We start from the raw sequence: 18,018 nt of genomic DNA, 5'->3' as shown, positions 1-18,018 counted from the left end.
CTGGAGCTCATGACCCCGTTTCATCTCTAATTCCTTTAGTTTGAACACATGCTCCCTTTCCTCAGCCTTTTCCTTTGCAGCTCTTTCCTCAGCCTTTTCAGCTGCTTCTAGCTGCTTTACTTTAAGCTCATGGTCCAACCTTGCTTTTTCCAACTCTGCCTGATCTGTCCCACTCGCTAATCTCTTTTCGGGGATATTTTCCAAATCCTCAGCTGCAAACACCTTCTTCCCAACGTAATACTGTTGTATGACCTTTCACACTTCCTGCTTTTTCATTGCTGGCTTCACCACTGTGAGGTCTAACGCCTGCGCCAAATTTACCAAGTCTGATTTTGTAGCCTTCCCTAGCGCCTCTACCATCGGGTTTCTCGTAAATTCATCCACATCCATCTTTGCTGGTTTCCTGTCTGGCTACCTGCGTAACCAGATTTAAGTTTGGACTTACAGCCCGATTCACTGACCCTCCCCTTTGGTTTCAAATCCCGGACGAGCCCCCACTTGTTACGTAACCTCGTAACCAGGTAACTTACCAGCAAAGATAGCGGGATCAGCTGAGTCGGATGCTACAATTTTCAAACGTTTTATTCAAAAAGGGGCACAAACGTATGGTTAATACAAAACATTCAGATCATATACATCATCAAAACTCAATCTAAAACACCAGTGTAATAATAATCAATCAGAAATAAGCTCTATAGTTGTCTAGGGGGTAATACTGAGTCCAATTGAAATATAAAGAGTCACTCAGAAGTCTGCAGGCTTTTCCCTTTTGGGAACCGCTGGGGTTTCACGTTGTGGAGAGAGAGAGATGGTTGAGAAAGGATAAACACTTGCCCGTTGTCTTTACAGAGCAAATCCTTGGAATCAGGGGAGCAGGCTTCCCCGTTGTGAGTTAAAAGCGGTCTTCCGTTGGTTCTAGCCACAGATTCAAAATTTGGAATCTAACGCACGTGGCTTCCTTCAAAATGGCTTCCCGTTCCCACGGGAATCGGTATCGTGCTTCCTTGGTGTCTCCTTGGTGCGTCTGAGGGTTGTCCCCCCCTCAGACCCTCCTTTATACTTCTTCACGGGATTGCAGGTGTCAATCAGGTTGCAGGTGATGCGATCTCTCTCTCAACCAGCCCACTTTGCCCGAGGGCTTTTCACGTGGTCTCCATGAGACAATAGTCAATATCGCCTTTATTCTGTTTCTCGGGAGAACGTGGTCTTCCACACGTCTCCCTCTCTCTCTCTCCCATTTCCTGTGTCTATTCAGCACGTCTCTCCCCCTCTTGGGTCAGTTGACCCCCCCTTGACTAGGGCTCTTGCGATTCTCACAAAGGAGGGGGCCGAGGTCATAACACTTGGAACTATTGTTCTGCTGCAATACTATCAATTCATCCAAATTATTGCAATACTGCTTTGCATTTGAACTCTATGCTTACTGGGATTGATAGGTTTTGATGTTGTAGGCTTTTTGATTGGACAAGAGCTATTATTATAGCAAAGGGCTAATAAGAATAGCAGAAAAATTAGTATCAACAACTCTTGTTTCGTGTAAAGGATAAAAAATTGTATCAAGCTTTGTATCCAATACTCAAAATTCCAGAGTGTCAACCTTAAATGTGTGAAAATGCCCTTAATAATTACTGCTGTTGTGGCTGCTGGAAGATGCAGAAGCAGAAGAGGAATACAAGTTTACTACTAAAAGGTTCAGCATGTCAATTTTTTTCAATTGTCCATGGTCAGTAGTGTCTGATACCAATCAGTGAACTGTGAGCTTAAATAAACTGTTTTCTTTCCCTAACAGACATTTGGGAAATCAGTCAAAGTGGCGATGTATGCCCCAAAGGAACCGTTCCTGGATTATAACATGGTGGTTATCTTTGTTATGGCAGTTGGTACTGTAGCTATTGGTGGCTATTGGGCAGGAAGCAAAGATGTAAAAAAGTAAGTGATCATGGTGTGTGAAAATAACCAATCATTTTGGAGTAAGACATTGCATTAGTAGATGTGGGTACTCTGCTAGTCAGCTTGTCTGAATTTGCCAGAATAATGTTTACATTATGTTTAAATATAATTTTAGAACATTATTTGCATTACTGGAATTCTATTCTCCTGTCCGCTGTTTCCTATATGATGCTGCAATCTACCTGTAATGAATTCTTGAGGTTGGTAGTGTTGGGTACTTATAAACATAGAATCACACAGCATGGGAGTAGATCCACTGTGTCCATGCCAGCATCCAAATACCTATCCGAATTCCATTTCCAAGCACTTGGCCCATCAGCTTTCAAGTGCTCATCTAAATATTTATGGATATTGAAATTCTCACTTATATCCTCTTCAAGCCATAAGTTCCAGATTTCAACCTTACTCTGAGGTAAAGAATTCTTTCTCAAATCCCCTCTAATTCTTACACCCTTTCCTTTTAAACCTCTGTCTTCTGGTTCTAGACAGCTGCACTGAAGGAAAAAGGTTCACACTATCCATCCTATGTATCTCCCTCATAATTTTAAATTCCTCATTCAGGTCTTAACTCAGCCTGTGCCACTTCAAGAAAGACAAACTAGCCTATCTGTTCTCTCCTGTTGGCTGAAAAACATCATTTCTGACAAATCTTCATAATTTCTTAAGCACTTTTCTTTAATGCAATCATGTTTCCTGTAGTGCGGTGGCTTTAAGTGCACACGGTACTCCAGCTGTGACCTGGCCTATGTTTTAATAATGCCATAAGACATAGGAACAGAATTAATCCATTTGACCCATCGAGTTTGCTTCACCATTCCATCATGTCTGATTTATTATGCCTCTCAGCCCGATTTTCCTGTTCCTGCCTTCTCCCCGTAACCTTTGACACTCTTACTAATCACAAACCTTTCAACTTCCGCTTTAAGTATACCCAAAGACTTTGATTCTACAGCCAACTGTAGCAATGAATTCCACCTGTTCATCATCTCTTGCTAAAGAAATTCCTCCTCATCTCCATTTTAAAGGGATGCCTTGTAAACTGATCCTAGACTGCCCCATGATAGGAAACATCCTCTCCATGTCTATTCTATTTAGGATTTTCAATATTTGATAGGTTTCAATGAGATCCCGCTTATTTTTCTAAGCTTCAGTGAGTACAGGTTCAGAAGCAGGACCATAACCTCCTTGTTCTTATATTCATTGTGCTTGCTAATGAAAGCAAGTGTCACATATGTTTTCTTAACTGTCTTACCTACCTGAACTGCTAATTTTAGAGTTCCTTAGACATGTCCCCAAGGTCTACCTGTTCCTCAGTGCATCCTGTAGTCCTATCATTCATTTTAATTAGTCCCCCCAAAATGCATCACCGCACATTTTTAAGGGTTACGTTCCATCTGCAATTTCTCTGTCCTTCTGACCAACTTGTTGGCATAATTCTGTAGCTGAAGACTAGTCTCCTCATCATTAATATTGTCACCAAAGTGTGTGTCATGTGTGAATTTACTACTTGTATGTCATACATCTGCATTCAGATCATTAATGGGTAGATAAACGTCAAGTGTCCCAGCATTGATCCCTACTGCACATCACTAGTCATAAGCTTCAACTATCAACCTCTGGCTCCTGTCAACAAGAAACAGTTGTAAATAATTTGCTAAATTGCCCTAGATCCCATGAATATTTAATTTTTGAACCATTCGCTTATGTGTGACCTTGCTGAAGTCCAGGTAAACTTCATCAACTTTGCTATTTTCACTGGCATTCTTAATCACCTCCTTGAAAAATATTCAATCCACTTAGTCATCACATCACAATGTTCTTCCACCAAATTGCGCATGACATTGCTTTTGAGTTCATTATTGAAATTTTCGCGGGATTTGGAGGTGTCATTGGAGATGAGACACAACACCATTTGAAGCAGAATTTCACGGTCCAGATCGCTCACATAAACCATTGAAAAGGTAGAGTAAAAGTTCCTTTATTCTCCCAATAATTTGTCTGTCCTAGAAGATTTTTCATATAGTGTCAGTATGGTTTATTCTGCTTCTAAATGTAAAACAAGTCCCAAGTTTTGTTTTGTGGCTAATGCTTTAGAAGCTGGATCATGATACTAAAATCAATGTTTGCCAGCAAAGAGAGACTTCAGCCTTTCAGGATTTGTTTGATTTAAATCAGTGCTTCATGGGTGAAAGTTTAATATCTAATCTCACAGCATCACTTGCCTTCCTTATATAACCTATTGTCATATAAAATCAAAGTGACAATACTTAATTGAACAAAATAATTTCAAATTTTTACTTCACTTAACCCATTGATTCTTGGTCTTTTGGGCAGTGTATTAACTTATGGAAGTCTTACAGTCTTGTTATATTCAGGCTGTATGTAAGCAATGATATAAAATATGTAGGTGAACTGTTCCTATTTTATAATTCTTTAAGGCGCTACATGAAGCAAAAGCATGATGGAGCAGACAAACAAGATGATGAAACTATTGATGTGACACCAATTATGATCTGTATTTTTGTGGTTATGTGCTGCTCAATGCTGGTACTCCTTTATTACTTCTACGATGAGCTAGGTATGTAACCCCTTACTGAATTTCTAAATACCTAGAAAGTTGGATGTTGCACAATAAAACGACATTGCGGGTAGAGGTTCTGACAGGTACAATCCCAAGGGAGAACTTGACAATGACAGATAGAGAGAGTAGAAAGAATAAATGAAATAAGTCAAAGTGAGCAGGACGTTTGTTCTATTCTATTCTTAACTCCATCTGTTGCGCTTTGTGTTCTACTTTGTCCTAACTTCATTAATCTCCGTCAAATGGAAGAAAAATGAGAAAAAGAATAGTAGATGTGTCTTGAATTGATGTATCCAGCTATTATGTGTATTGTGAACATCAGCAAGTTCTACATTGGGCTTGGGTGGGAGTCCTTGACAGTTACCTGGTTACAATTCACTATCTAAACTTAAATGTAGAATATGTGAGATGACAAGAGGTAATTGGTCTCAGTAGCAATAAATGTCTGACTTTTTTTTCAGCCAATAGAAAAAAGCAAAAACAAATGGACATGGGGGAAGTTTAGGTTTAAAGTAGATAGCATCATTTCCAATTGTTGCAGAGAGGAACGTTTTGGTAACTACTTTGATATTTCTGTTAAGCATTTCTCACAGTATCTCTTTCTTCGAAACCAGTGTACATAATTATAGGAATTTTCTGCCTTGCCTCTTCCATTGGACTTTATAGCTGCCTGGCCCCATTTGTTCAGAAAATTCCTTCCTGTAAATGCAGGTATGATACAATGTAAAATTTGTTCCTTTTGAAATCAATAGAACTATTAACATTTCTGACTTTAGCATTCACTCCTTGACCTTGTAGTGTTAATGTATCTTTTCTCTCTATTTCCAATCAGGACTCCAGACCTACCTCATTGTCACAAACGACCCCAAGTACGGATGTTGTTTCTGGGTGCATTCTGTGTCTCAATTAGTTATGTTTGGGCTGTATTCAGAAATGAAGACAAGTAAGTTGTTTTTTACCTCACAATTTATGGGTGGAACCACTCATCTTCTATATTCATTCCAATGCACTGGGGAAATCAAACATAAGTTAGGTGATTTGGCCAGAATCCCGTTCTACTTGTGATGACCTTGAACTACCCTTTGCTTTCCCTCTACCTTCACATATGCCTCTTTGTGTGTGTCAGAAATACTTGCTGCAAGTTTAAGGAAGAGCACCTTTCTCCTAGACCCAGTGTTAAAGTTGCTTTTAATATAGGTGTTTCTTGAATTATGAATTTTCAGTATTACACCATTGGTTACTGGATTAATTATAGACTTCTGCAATTTGCTTGTCATAGGTTGGCATAGCAGAATCACAAGGGAGAGGTTGTAAATGTAAAATGATAGGTTACAGAAGGTATATGGGTGAATGGGATCTGTTGTGTTGAATGATATTCTGTGTCATAATGTTATATGGAAAATATATGACTAATCCTGTTGTGGAATGTGGTTTTGATTTACAAAATCACTATGAAAAATACACCATTTACAAGAATATATTGAAATAAAATTCCCACAATACATTTCATGTCTTTCTCAATTTACAAAATTTCACTTAGCAAAATTTTTCCATGAATATTTCATTTTCTTTCATCCAGGAATAGCTGTAATTCCACACTGAAACTGCTGTCTTTGCTTTCTTAAAGCCAGGGAATGCTGGTGATTCAGAGCAAGTGATGATTTGGTATCCTTCCTTGGAGTGAAAGTTCTCTGTCTGAACACTGCTGATGTTGGCTTGCTTTTTTTTAGATTATTCGATTCTACCATTTTGCCTTTTCTTATTTTGCTGATTCCCACATCCTCCCATGATAGCATAGCAGTTAGACCAAAGCCATTATAGCTCTGGGTGTTCTGGAGTTTGGAGTTCAATTCTGGCACTGTTCTTTAAGGAGTCGCTGTACGTCCTCCTGGTGGAATGCGTCTGGGTCCTCTAGTTTCCTCCCACAATCCAAAGACATATTGGTTCTATTTTGTCCTAAGTTCATTAATTTCCGTCAAATGGAAGAAAAATAAGAAAAGGAATAGTAGCTGTGTCTTGAATTGATGAATCCAGCTATTATGTGTATTGTGAACATCAGCAAGTTCTACATTGGGCTTGGGTGGGAGTCCTTGACAGTTACCTGGTTACAATTCACTATCTAAACTTAAATGTAGAATATGTGAGGTGACAAGAGGTAATTGGTCTCAGTAGCAATAAATGTCTGATTTTTTTCAGCCAATAGGAAAAAGCAAAACCAAATGGACGTGGGAGAAGTTTAGGTTTAAAATAGATGGCATCATTTCCAATTGTTGCAGAGAGGAACGTTTGGAAGCTAGTTTGATATTTCTGTTAGGTGTGAATTGTCCTGTGATTAGGTTAGGGTTAATCAGGTTTGTCGGTAGTTGCTGGGGTGGTTGAATCGAAGGGTCATAAGGGCCTACTTTGCACTGTATCACTAAATTAAAAAAAATAAAACTTTCATCTTAATTTTGCTTCTCCCATTATTCTGAGTAAATGTTATCACTCCCATTCCTATTGTCCGCTAAATCTTTTTAAGCATTGGTGTTCTGAAGCATGCTTAGTTTCTTTTCCTCACTCATTTTGTTCTGATCTGCTTTGAGTGCTGATAAATCTTCATTTTCTCAGTTTGTGTTAAGTGAAAGGCTTTTCCCAAAGCATTAATTTCTCTACTTCCCATATAGTTGCTGACTTTTTGTTTCTCCTTTTTTCATATTTCTAATATTTGCTTTTTGTTACATGTTGAATATTATGATTATCATTAACATATGTTTTTCTGGCCTTAAAATTACCTAGAGTCATAGAAAAGTACAGCACAACAACAGGCCCCTTGGCCCATCTAGTCCATAGTGAACCATTTGAACTGCCTACTCTCATAGATCTGCACCGGGACCCATAGTCCTCCATACCCGTATCATTCACGAATCTATCAAAACTTTGAAATTGAGCTTGCATGCACCACTTGTGCTAGCAGCTTGTTTCACACTCTCACAACCCTCTGCATGAAGAAGTTTCCTCTCATGATCCCCTTAAACTTTTCACTTTTCACCTTTCACCCTTAACCCATGACATCTGGTGGTAGTCCCACCCAACAATTTTGTATACCTCTATCAAATGTCCTCTCAATCTTCTATGTTTCAAGGAATAATGTCCTAACCTATTCAATCTTTCCTTAAATTCAGGTCATCCAGACCCAGCAACATTCTTGTAAAATTTCTCCGTACCCTTTCAACCTTACTTACATCTTTCCTGTAGGTAGGTGACCAAAACTGCACACAATACTCCAAATTAGGCCTCACCAATGTCTTAAACAACTTCAACAAGTGCAACACCTCACACTTGTCTGCAAGAAATTCCATTGACCGTTTTCAGCCCATTTTTCCAGCTGATCCAGATCCCGTTGCAAGCCATGTTAGCCTTCCTTGCTATCCACTACATCCCCAATTTTGGTGAATTCATAAATCTGCTGATCCAGTTAACCACATTATCTTCAACAATGGACCCAACACCGATCCCTGCGACACTTCATTAGTCATATGCCTCTACTATTACTCTCTGGCTTCTCCCACAAAGCCAATGTCCAATCCCAATTTGTGACCTTAATGTAGATACTTTTTTCTAATTCTTAGTCCATTATGTCAGAGTGCATTTTCCATTAGTAGAATAGAGCTATTTAACCTGTACAGGTATAAAGAAATATTATGTAGTTGCGTATCTTTTAATCACTTCATGTAACTGTATATTCACATTGTGATTATGCACTAACATTGGATCTTGAGATTCAAGGCATATGACATGCTCATCTGTGTTTAGTTAAGGCATTGTGTTCAAGGGTTAAGAAGTTATCTTGCAGCTTTATAGAACTGTAGTTAAGTCATATTTAGGAGTATTGTATTCTGGTCACCTTATTGTAAGAGGGATGTGAAGGGTTTGGAGAGAGTTTAGAAGATTTTTATCAGGATGCTGCCTGGATTAGAGGGCATGTGCTACAAGGCGAGTTTGGACAAACATGGATTGTTTTCTCGGGAGTGGCAGAGGCTGAGGGGAGATCTGATGGAGGTTTATAAGTTTACGAGAGGCTTAGATAGAATAGACAGCTGGCATCTTTTTCTCCACAGTTGAAATGCCTAATGTTATTTAGGGTGAGAGCGGTAAGTTCAAATGTGTGAGGCAAGTTGTTTTCACTCTGTGGTAGATGCTTGGAATTTGCTACCAGAGATTGTGGTCCATGCAAATACAATATAGGTATTCAAGAGGCTCTTCGATAGGCAATTAAATATGCAGAGAATGGAGAGAGATGGACATTGTGTAGTCAGAAGGGATTAATTTAGTTAAGCATTTCATTGCTGGTTTAATTATTTGCACTCCTTTGTGGATCAGTGGGTCTGTTCCCATGCTGTACTGTTGTATGTTCTACTTGCAATATAATTTATTCAAAAATTCAGCCTCTAATTTTTGGACTAACATTCACAGTAACATAGTCTCTGCCCTAGCTGTAACCTTGTAATAATACTATCTTTAGGCCGGAGATTATAGACACACAGATTGATAGCTCACACTTCATAGTTTAACTTTATTCAATGAGTAAAAAGCTGAGTAACTTACCTCCTTTAAAATTACTGAAGGTTTACCATGTTATCTTTTTAAATGCATGTCTCAAGTGGTTTAGAGTACAAAGTTAATGAGAAAATTTTAAAAATTCCATTAATTATGTTGTCAGTATATGCAGTAAATTATATAGACCTTGAGTTTTGAGACACTGAATAGATTCTATTTTGCAGGTGGGCATGGGTTTTGCAAGATACTCTAGGAATTGCCTTTTGCCTTTACATGTTGAAAACAATCAGACTGCCAAACTTTAAGGTACAGTTCCATTCTTGTGTTGTATGAAAACTAACTAATTGCAATGTAATGTCTCTGACTAATTTTTAATTCCATTCCTGTTGTTCAGTATGCTAGATTTGTACATTAGTCATTCACTGTATTTTGCAGAGTAAATTACAGCACATCAATGTACCATTGATTCCTCGTTGAAGTTAATTCCAGTGGTGGAAAATTAACATTTTATTTAATATTTTTCACCTTCCTTAAACTTTTGGGCCATTAACCATTGCATGTATACTTTCAACAGATCTTTACCAACTGATTTTATTCCCCCTCTCCCACAAGCTTCAACATCCAAACACACCTGTATTGCATAAGGGTTTTGATTGTAAGCTGAGATCAGTTTCAATGTTGAAGTAGTTGGCTGCTCCAATCTCCATAGTTTAAACTTTATACATTGCCGAGTGCAGGTTCTGCAGATGCTAAAAATTCAGTGTAACACACTCAAAATGCCGGAGGAACGTAGCAAGTCAGGCAGCATCTATGGGGAGAAGTAAACAGTTGACCTTTTGGACTGAGACCCTTGATGAAGAGTCTTGCCCCAAAATCTTGATTGTTTATTCCTCTCCATAGAAATTGTCTGGCCTGCTAATTTCTTCCAGCATTTTGTGTGTGCTACCCCAAGTCTAGGGAGTTTAAATGAAAAACCCAGGTTATTGTATGTCCTAGATTTCATCTTGTACTAAGAGAGCAAAGCTGATATCAGCTAGGAATAGTTGCTGCTTTCAATGAAGCTGATTTTCTTATCACAGAACAAGTGCAGGAGTGAGGTTGAAGGAGGTCTGTCATTTTTGTTGTGTGTAGATTCCTCTGTGTTTGTGTAATCTGGTTGATAGTCCTCAGTGACCAGTGGATATAATGGATGTGAGATTGGTGAGAATAGGAGCAACTATTTTGTTTCTATAATTCATATATTTAAAGTATAGTCAGTATTTGGGATCTCTGAAGCAGACAGTTAAGTTAATATTAAACTGTTTTCTATTTGTAGAAATTTCTATTTTATACTACTAGGTGGCGCCAGCCTCAGATTTATAGACACGTGCTGTCCTGGCAAAGTGGACAAATACAAACTCTTCCACTTCCAGGTTACATAGGGTTGCTTGGTTGATGTGCCTCACCAAACCTGGCCAAGTACTAAAGACCTGTGCTGATCAACCGACTGGAGCGTTCACTGAGAGCTTTAACCTCTCACTTCAGCAGTCTGAAGTATCCACTGCCTTCAAGCAGACATCACTTGCATTGGTGCTAAGAAGAATGTGGTAACCTACCTCAATGACTATCGTCCAGTAGCACATACTGTTGCAAGAAAAGCTTGTGAACCCTTTGCAGTTCCCTGATTTTCTGCATTAATTTCTCATAAAATGTGGTCTGATCTTTATAAGTCACAATAATAAACAAACACAATCTGCCTAAACTATAACACACAAGCAGTTATACTTTTCATGCCTTTATGCCTACTTTCATGACTGTTTTATCATTCACAGTCCAGGCTGGAAAAAAGCTTCTGGAGTACTACGTACAAAACCCTTGTATTGTAACTGGTAGAAACTCCTTTAGCAGCAATAACCTTCACCAAATGTTTCCAGTAGCTGCTAATCAGACTCACACAAAGCCAAGGAACAATTTTAGACCATTTGTCCTTACAAAACTGTTTCAGTTCATCAATATTTCTGGGATACTTTGCATGAACCTTGCATTTAGTTGCATGAGCAGCCTTCTACAGCTCATGCTATAGAATCTCAGTTGGCTTAAGGTGTGGACTCAGACTTTCCTCAATGGTGTCCTTCCATGAACACCATTCTGGGTTCAGTGTTTTTGTTGTAGTGGGCATATGAACAAAGACTTTAGCAAGTTCTAGAGATTGCTGCAGGTCTTTTGCTGTTATCCTTGGGTTCTTTTTCACCTCTTTCAGCATTGTATGTTGTGCTGTTGGTGTGATCTTTGCAGGACGCCCACTCCTAGGGACAATAGCAACAGTATTGTATTTCCTCCATTTGTAGACAATTTCTCTTTCTGTGGTCCATTGAAATGCTTTTGTAGTCTTTTCCAGCTTCATGTATCTTTACAATTCTTCTTCTAAGGTCCTCTGAAAGTTGTTTAGATAAAGGCATGATAAACAGATCTTTCTTGAGAAGAGCAGGCTCTGTCAATAACCTGACTTTGTGTGTTTTTCTTACAGGGCAGGGCACCTCTACAATCCACACCTCCAATCTTATTGATTGGAACACCTGACTCCAAATAGCTTTTGTAGAAGGCATTAACCCAGAGGTTCACATACCTTTTTGAACCTAGACTGTGATTGTTTAAATAGTGTACTCAGTATTGATGAGAAGAAGTACAATTGTTTGTGTATTATTAGTTTAAGCAGATTGTGTTTGTCTATTATTATGAAGATCAGAACACATTTTATGAGTAATTAATGCCGAAAACCAGGTAACTGCAAAAGGTTCATAAACTTTTTCTTATAACTGTACATCCACAGTGTTGGAAGTGTTTTAAGAGGCTGGTGATGAAACATATCAAATCCTTCCTGTGAAGCAACTTGGATCTGCTCCATTTTGCCTAACAGCACGAGTCCACAGTAGATGCCATCTCATTGACTCTTCACTCAACCCTGGGACATCTGGACAGTAAAGATGCATATATCAGGATGCCTTTTGTTGACTACAGTTCTGTTTTCCAAACCATCATCCCCTCAAAACAATCAGTAAGCTTCAAGACCATGGCCTCAATGCCTCCTTGTGCAAGTGGATCCTTGACTTCCTCACTTGCAGACCGCAGTCAGGTTGGATTGGCAACAACATCTCCTCCATTTTCTCCAACAACACAGGGGCACCAAAGGTCTGTGTGCTTAGACCTCCCTGCTCTATTCACTTTACACTTATGAATGTGTGGCTAAGTACAACTGCAATGCCACATTCAATTTTGCTGATGACACCACTGTCATAGGCCGAATCAAAGATAGTGATGAATAAGTATATAGGAAGGAATCGAAAGTCTGGTTGAGTGGTGCCTTATCAGCAATCTCTTACTCAGTGTTAGCAAGGTCAAGGAACTGATTATTGGCTTCAGGAGGAGGAAACCAGAGGTCCATGAGCCAGTCTTCATCAGAGGATCAACTTTAAATTCCTTGGTGTTATCACTTCATAGGACCTTTCCTGGACCCAGCATGTAAGTGCAATTATGAAGAAAGAACGGCAGCACCTCTACTTCCTTAGAAGTTTGTGAAGATTCAGTATGACATCTATAACTTTGACAAACTTCTTTAGGTGTGTGGTGAAGATTTTATCGACTGGCTGCATCACCAGCTGATATGGAAATACCAATGCCCATGAATGGAAAATCGTACAAAAAGTTGTGAATGTGGCCCAATCCATCACGAGTAAAGCCCTCCCCACCACTGAGCACATCTACATGAAGCCTTGTCGTAGGAAAGCAGTATCCATCATCAGGAGACCCCCACCTCCCGGATAATGCTCTGTTCTTGCTGTTGCCATCAGGAGCCTTGAACCCACACCACCAGGTTTAGGAACACTTATTATCCCTGAACCATCAGGCTCTTGAACCAGAGGGGATAACTGCACTCAACTTCACTTGCTCCATCACTGAAATGTTCCCACAATCTATGGACTCAATTTCAAGGACTCTTCAAGTCATATTCTTGATATTTATTGCTTATTTATTTATTATTATTTTCTATTTGTATTTGCACAGTTAGTTGTCTTCTGTGCGCTAGTTGTATGTCCAGGTTAGTGCAGTATTTCATTGATTCTATTGTGGTTATTATTCTGTTACGGATTAATTGAGTATGCCCACAAGAAAATGAATCTCAGTGTTGATATGGTGACATATATGTACTTTGATAATAAATTTACTTTCAATTTTGATAATATAGAGATTTTCAAGTCTGTATTCTGATCATTGTTATTGGTCTCTTGGTAACAGTAGCAGATAATTTATCTCCCTTGGGGCTATCCTGGATGATGGTTAGCCTTGATAAAGTAATAATGATAGCTTTGTCATGGCTTTTGACGTAATACCGCTCCAGCAATTTTGTTGGTTGGACAGATTAGTAAAGAGCCATAAATCTGTGTATCATTGCTGGAAGATCTTATTCAGGTTGAGCACTAAGCTGGTTTGTTTATGCTGAACTACCTTTACAACCTGAGCAACATATTTGTAATTGAATTTTTTGGACATGGTCAATGTAATGCTTTGATCAACTATTCTGCTGGTTCATTGAATGAACTTTGGCATGGTAAGTACCATGTGTTAAAATATTTATTGTGTAATCACTCAGATCAGTTAATGAATGCCTTTTGTTGCTCAATCATTATCTTATTTCTGGCTCATGTTGGCTCAAACTTCAGAAAACACAGCTTTTTTGTGGATTCATTTGTTTTGTGTGCTTATCACAGTTGGTTGACTAAGTGGGGAAAACTTAAGAGTCATTGAGTGCTACAGCACAGAAACAGACCCTTTAGTTCAACTGGTCCAAGCTGACCTCAGCATTCTCCCTGCTAGTCCCAGTTGCCCACATTTGGCCCATAAACCTTCAAGTCTCTCTCCTCCATATACTTGACTCTCCTCGTCTCTCTTCTTGTCCAGATGCCTCTTAAATGCTGCAACTGAATCCACCTTGTCTACTTCCTCTGGCAGCACATTTCAGGTACTCACTACCTTCTGTGTCAAGAAGGTATCTCTCAAGTCTCTAAAATATCTCCACTCTTACCTTGCACCTGTGCCCTCTGGTTTTGGGTTCCCCACCATAGGGAAAAGAATATGACCATCCATCTTACTCAATCCTCTCCAGAATTTTACAAACTTCTATGAAGTTACCCCTCATTCTCCTATGCTCCAAGGAATAAAGATCCAGCGTAGCCAACCTCTCCCTGTTGCTGAGATCCTTTAATTCAGGCCACATCCTCATAAATCTCTTCTACACCCTTCCCAGCCTGACAATGTCTTTCCTATAATAAAGTGGGCAGAACTGTACATAATTCTCAGTGTGGCTTCACCAATGACTTATATAATTGCAATACGATGTCCCTACTCCCAGCCTCATTGCCCTGACTGATGAAGGCTAGCATGCTAAACACCTTCTTTGTCACTCTGACTATTTGTGTGGCCACTTTTAGCAAACTCTGTACTTTGACTCCCTGCTCCATCTGCTCCACAACACTTGTCAGTGCCATGCCATTTACTATACAATAGTGATGTTACTGGTATCTGGTAAGATAGTGGCATACTCAGATGCAACGGCTTCTACGGGGCCAACCATAGGTGTTATTGTCTTTTTAAATGTATTTTTTACAATCATAATGCTGGACATTAAGAACTTAAAGTACTGCAGATCTACTCCATCAGTGAGTTGCTTGTTGGCGGAGAAACTGAAGAAGGTGGGCTTGGTGCGGGTGGTGTGGCTGCCTGCTTCAAAGGTGCAGAGTGGTTGTGTAGTCTAACAGCGAGTGATCATCTTAGTTACTTTTCTTGTGATCGTAAGACCCTGTTGAATATTGTTAATGTAGAATGCTGTAAATCCGATTCACTAAATTACTGGTGAACAACAGGGAGCTGCGTGGCCTTGATCATAATGAAGACCAAGCCTCAAGCCGCATTGTTGTCTGTTTATAGTCGCCCTGGGTGAAGTGTCAGAGTCAGTGCACTCTGACAGAGTGCCAGAGGTGGTATGGTGTGGCGTACATATTGGAGTCGGTGCTGCTTTCCAATGTTTGCTCGCCAGAGGACAAATTGTGTTCGACTATATGCTGCTGCAACATTTGTGGACTCAGGGACTTCTTGTGTGTCTGTATTTATTACCATCTTATATGTGTGATGTGTGCTTTGTGCTGTGTGTGACTGTTGGTACTGTATTTTGCACCTTGGTGTTGGAAAAATGCTGTTTTGCTTGGCTGTATTTATGGGTATCCATATATAGTTGAATGACAAACTTGAACAAATCCTACCTCACACTTGTCCAAATTGAAACCTTAAGATTTGTTACTGCAGACCGCAGCAAATAACCTGATTGTAGCCTTTTTCTAATAGTTATTACTGGATTTCATTTTAATTAATTTAACATATTCCAATCTGCGTTAATCTAATCTATTTAGAGCCCACTGCCTCTGATTTTCATAATTGATGGTTTATACATGTGCTTGCTTTTCCTCCCCATTCCCTCATCAACTTATGTATCTTGTCACACACATACCTTTTCTAGTGGAATATTCTTTGTTTCAGTTACACCTTGTTAGGATTTTGTTCTAACTTTTCATTTATTCTTTTTTGTGTCTATGTTTAATTTGTTTCCTCTGTTATCTCATTTTATGTGAAAATAATATCCAATTTATTTATTGCAATTCTTTTAAATCTTAAAGATCTGTATCAAATCAATTTTGTGTTCCAGTTAAAATACCTTTCCCATAATTTTTCATACTTTATTGTTATTAATTGTTCCTACAATGTGGAAAGGTGCCATCAACACAATGAAGACGTGTTGTCTGTGAGTAATTCTAGCAATCTTAGTCCTCTGCTTATTTCCCTGTAACTCATTCCTTTGTGCAATCTATCCGCTCCAACCTAATTCTTGCCACCCACCAGTCGTAGACTGCACAGCAAACTCTGTAGAAGACTGGGATCAAATCCAGTTTGCTTGTAAGTTAAGGTAGCAGCACCATCCTGGTACCCATAGGATACCTGAAGCATCTGAAATTTCCTCATCCCTCATTCTTGACAATTGTTTTTTTTTCAGTATATTTTTAAAATGCTGTGTGCAAAATTTCATTTCTTAATCATTCTTAAAGCAGCTAATACAATATTTTCTGTTGTCCAAAATACAGGTTCATTAATGAGCACAGGTATATGGTGCTGTCATTAAAGGAAACATCATCAGGCTGTTTGCTTTCTGAATTGTGAGCTTAACTTCATGTGGCACTGAATGTCTAGTTCTGAATCTTAAAATTCAGATATGTATACATGTTTCACATGATATACACAAGAGATTCTGCAGATGCTATGTTTTCTACTCACATTTTTTATGTTTCAGTGGTTAATAATTGAAGAAGTAACTTGTTTGAGTTTCTAGATTAGTGAAAATCAGCCAGAGTTCCTCCTCTTGACTCCTGCTGGGCAGTATAGATCTGTAGCTGTAGAATGGCTGGCATCAGGCTTGACTGTGTCTTTCTCACATACCTGGCAGCATTTGGCATCTAAAATTATTCTGTGCAAATGACAATCTGACTTTAGCAATGCCTGATATACAGTGCACTGCCCTGAGCAGGGACCCAGGACTCAAGCGTTGTTCCACGCTGGGGAGCTGCTGTCCAAAATGTTCAAAGTAATCCATATAGAGGTGGGATTTTTTTAATTTTAAATCAATCTTGTATAAAGATCAAATTCTTGTTTCAGTAATAGATTCTCCACATTACTTCACGTTTTTGATAGTCTCTTGATACATATTGATGGTTGGACTAAAATTCGGTGTTCATTAAGATGTGCCCTGAACTTTATCTTAGGCTACGTATGAATAGACATTATGTAATATAGTGGAATGTGATGATACACCCTATCCTCTTTATATGCGGGGGATACATTCCTCATAATGTGAAATCGCATAATGTGAATAATTATTTAAATGGAGAAAATAGGGATGCGCTCCAGAGGGCTTCCTAAATATGTTTTATCTGTAATTTATTCACATTTTCATACCAATATGACACAAAAGCAGTACCACAAGGCACATTCGTATTATATTTCATCAATTTAAGGTAATATTCAATGTAATAAATCATAGAAAGTTAACATACTAGGGTGTACAGTACTCAGCAACTGTACAGGTGGCAGGTGTGTTCGCTCCGGGAGATGAGTGGTTGTTGTGGTGTCAGGCAGCTTTACATGGATAAGGTGCATGGATGGTTATGGTCATCAGGATCATATCAAGCACAGCAAGGGTGAAGGAAGACTCACAGAACTCTTAGAACTGCCGGCACCGGTTTGAAGAAAGTGGTGAGGGTTGTTTGCTTGGCAGCATTTTGTTTTTCAGCATAAATTTGCTTGTAAGGAAGGAGGGTTGACGGCAGGGAACGACTGAAATGCTTACTCCACTCTAAACTTGGGTCTATGTCCATTGCCATTTGTGCCAAGTGTCCTAACTTCAACCATTCCCTCACCGTTGGTAACCTCCTGGGATTTTCAAAATTGTCTGTTGCTTGCAGCATGTGAGAGATAGTCCGCTGTAAAAAAAAATGCCTTGAATATGGATCACACCTTGGTCGAGTGGTTGAATCATCGATGTCGTGTTAGGCGGCAGGAAACGCAGTTATGTTAGGATGAATGCTATCCAAATGTTTAGGATGGGCTGGCGCATTGTCAAGCAATAAAAGAACTTTAAAGGCAAGATTCTGTTCCCGACAGTAACGTCCCAGAGCTGTGTTACCTTCACCTGATTCCGCGCTGTTTATAACTTCCAACTTTTTTTCAAGTGTTAAAGCGGTTCTCTGCCGCTCGGCTGATGGCCCAGGACATGACATCGGGCGCTTAGGAGGCACAGTTAAATATTTCAAGCACAAAGTCACTGCATCGTAGGTAAAACAACAAAAGTTTAAGAGCGCAAGATTGCACATCCA

The 18,018-nt window shown here is 39.2% G+C and overlaps 1 protein-coding gene and 1 long non-coding RNA gene across 4 annotated transcripts in view; one reads left to right on the top strand and one right to left on the bottom strand.

The window, feature by feature from the left end:
- LOC140739938 (uncharacterized) overlaps positions 1 to 18,018 on the bottom strand; it is a 369,849-nt gene that overhangs the window by 230,202 nt on the left and 121,629 nt on the right. The gene's annotated exons all lie outside the window — the stretch shown is intronic.
- The window catches only part of sppl2 (signal peptide peptidase-like 2), a 50,860-nt gene that overhangs the window by 21,100 nt on the left and 11,742 nt on the right, over positions 1 to 18,018 (top strand). For all 3 annotated transcript variants that reach the window (XR_012101773.1, XM_073068626.1, XM_073068625.1), the window contains exons 5-9: positions 1,790 to 1,929; positions 4,389 to 4,528; positions 5,146 to 5,242; positions 5,364 to 5,474; positions 9,292 to 9,373. Coding sequence is in view for 2 of the 3 variants with exons in the window: in XM_073068626.1 (XP_072924727.1) it covers positions 1,790 to 1,929; positions 4,389 to 4,528; positions 5,146 to 5,242; positions 5,364 to 5,474; positions 9,292 to 9,373 (570 nt within the window). In the remaining variant the exon portion in view is untranslated. The remainder of the gene's footprint in view (positions 1 to 1,789; positions 1,930 to 4,388; positions 4,529 to 5,145; positions 5,243 to 5,363; positions 5,475 to 9,291; positions 9,374 to 18,018) is intronic.

Source organism: Hemitrygon akajei, chromosome 16, assembly GCF_048418815.1.
Source record: "Hemitrygon akajei chromosome 16, sHemAka1.3, whole genome shotgun sequence".
Taxonomy (NCBI): Eukaryota; Metazoa; Chordata; class Chondrichthyes; order Myliobatiformes; family Dasyatidae; genus Hemitrygon; species Hemitrygon akajei.
This window is presented reverse-complemented; position numbering and strand designations above follow the sequence as displayed.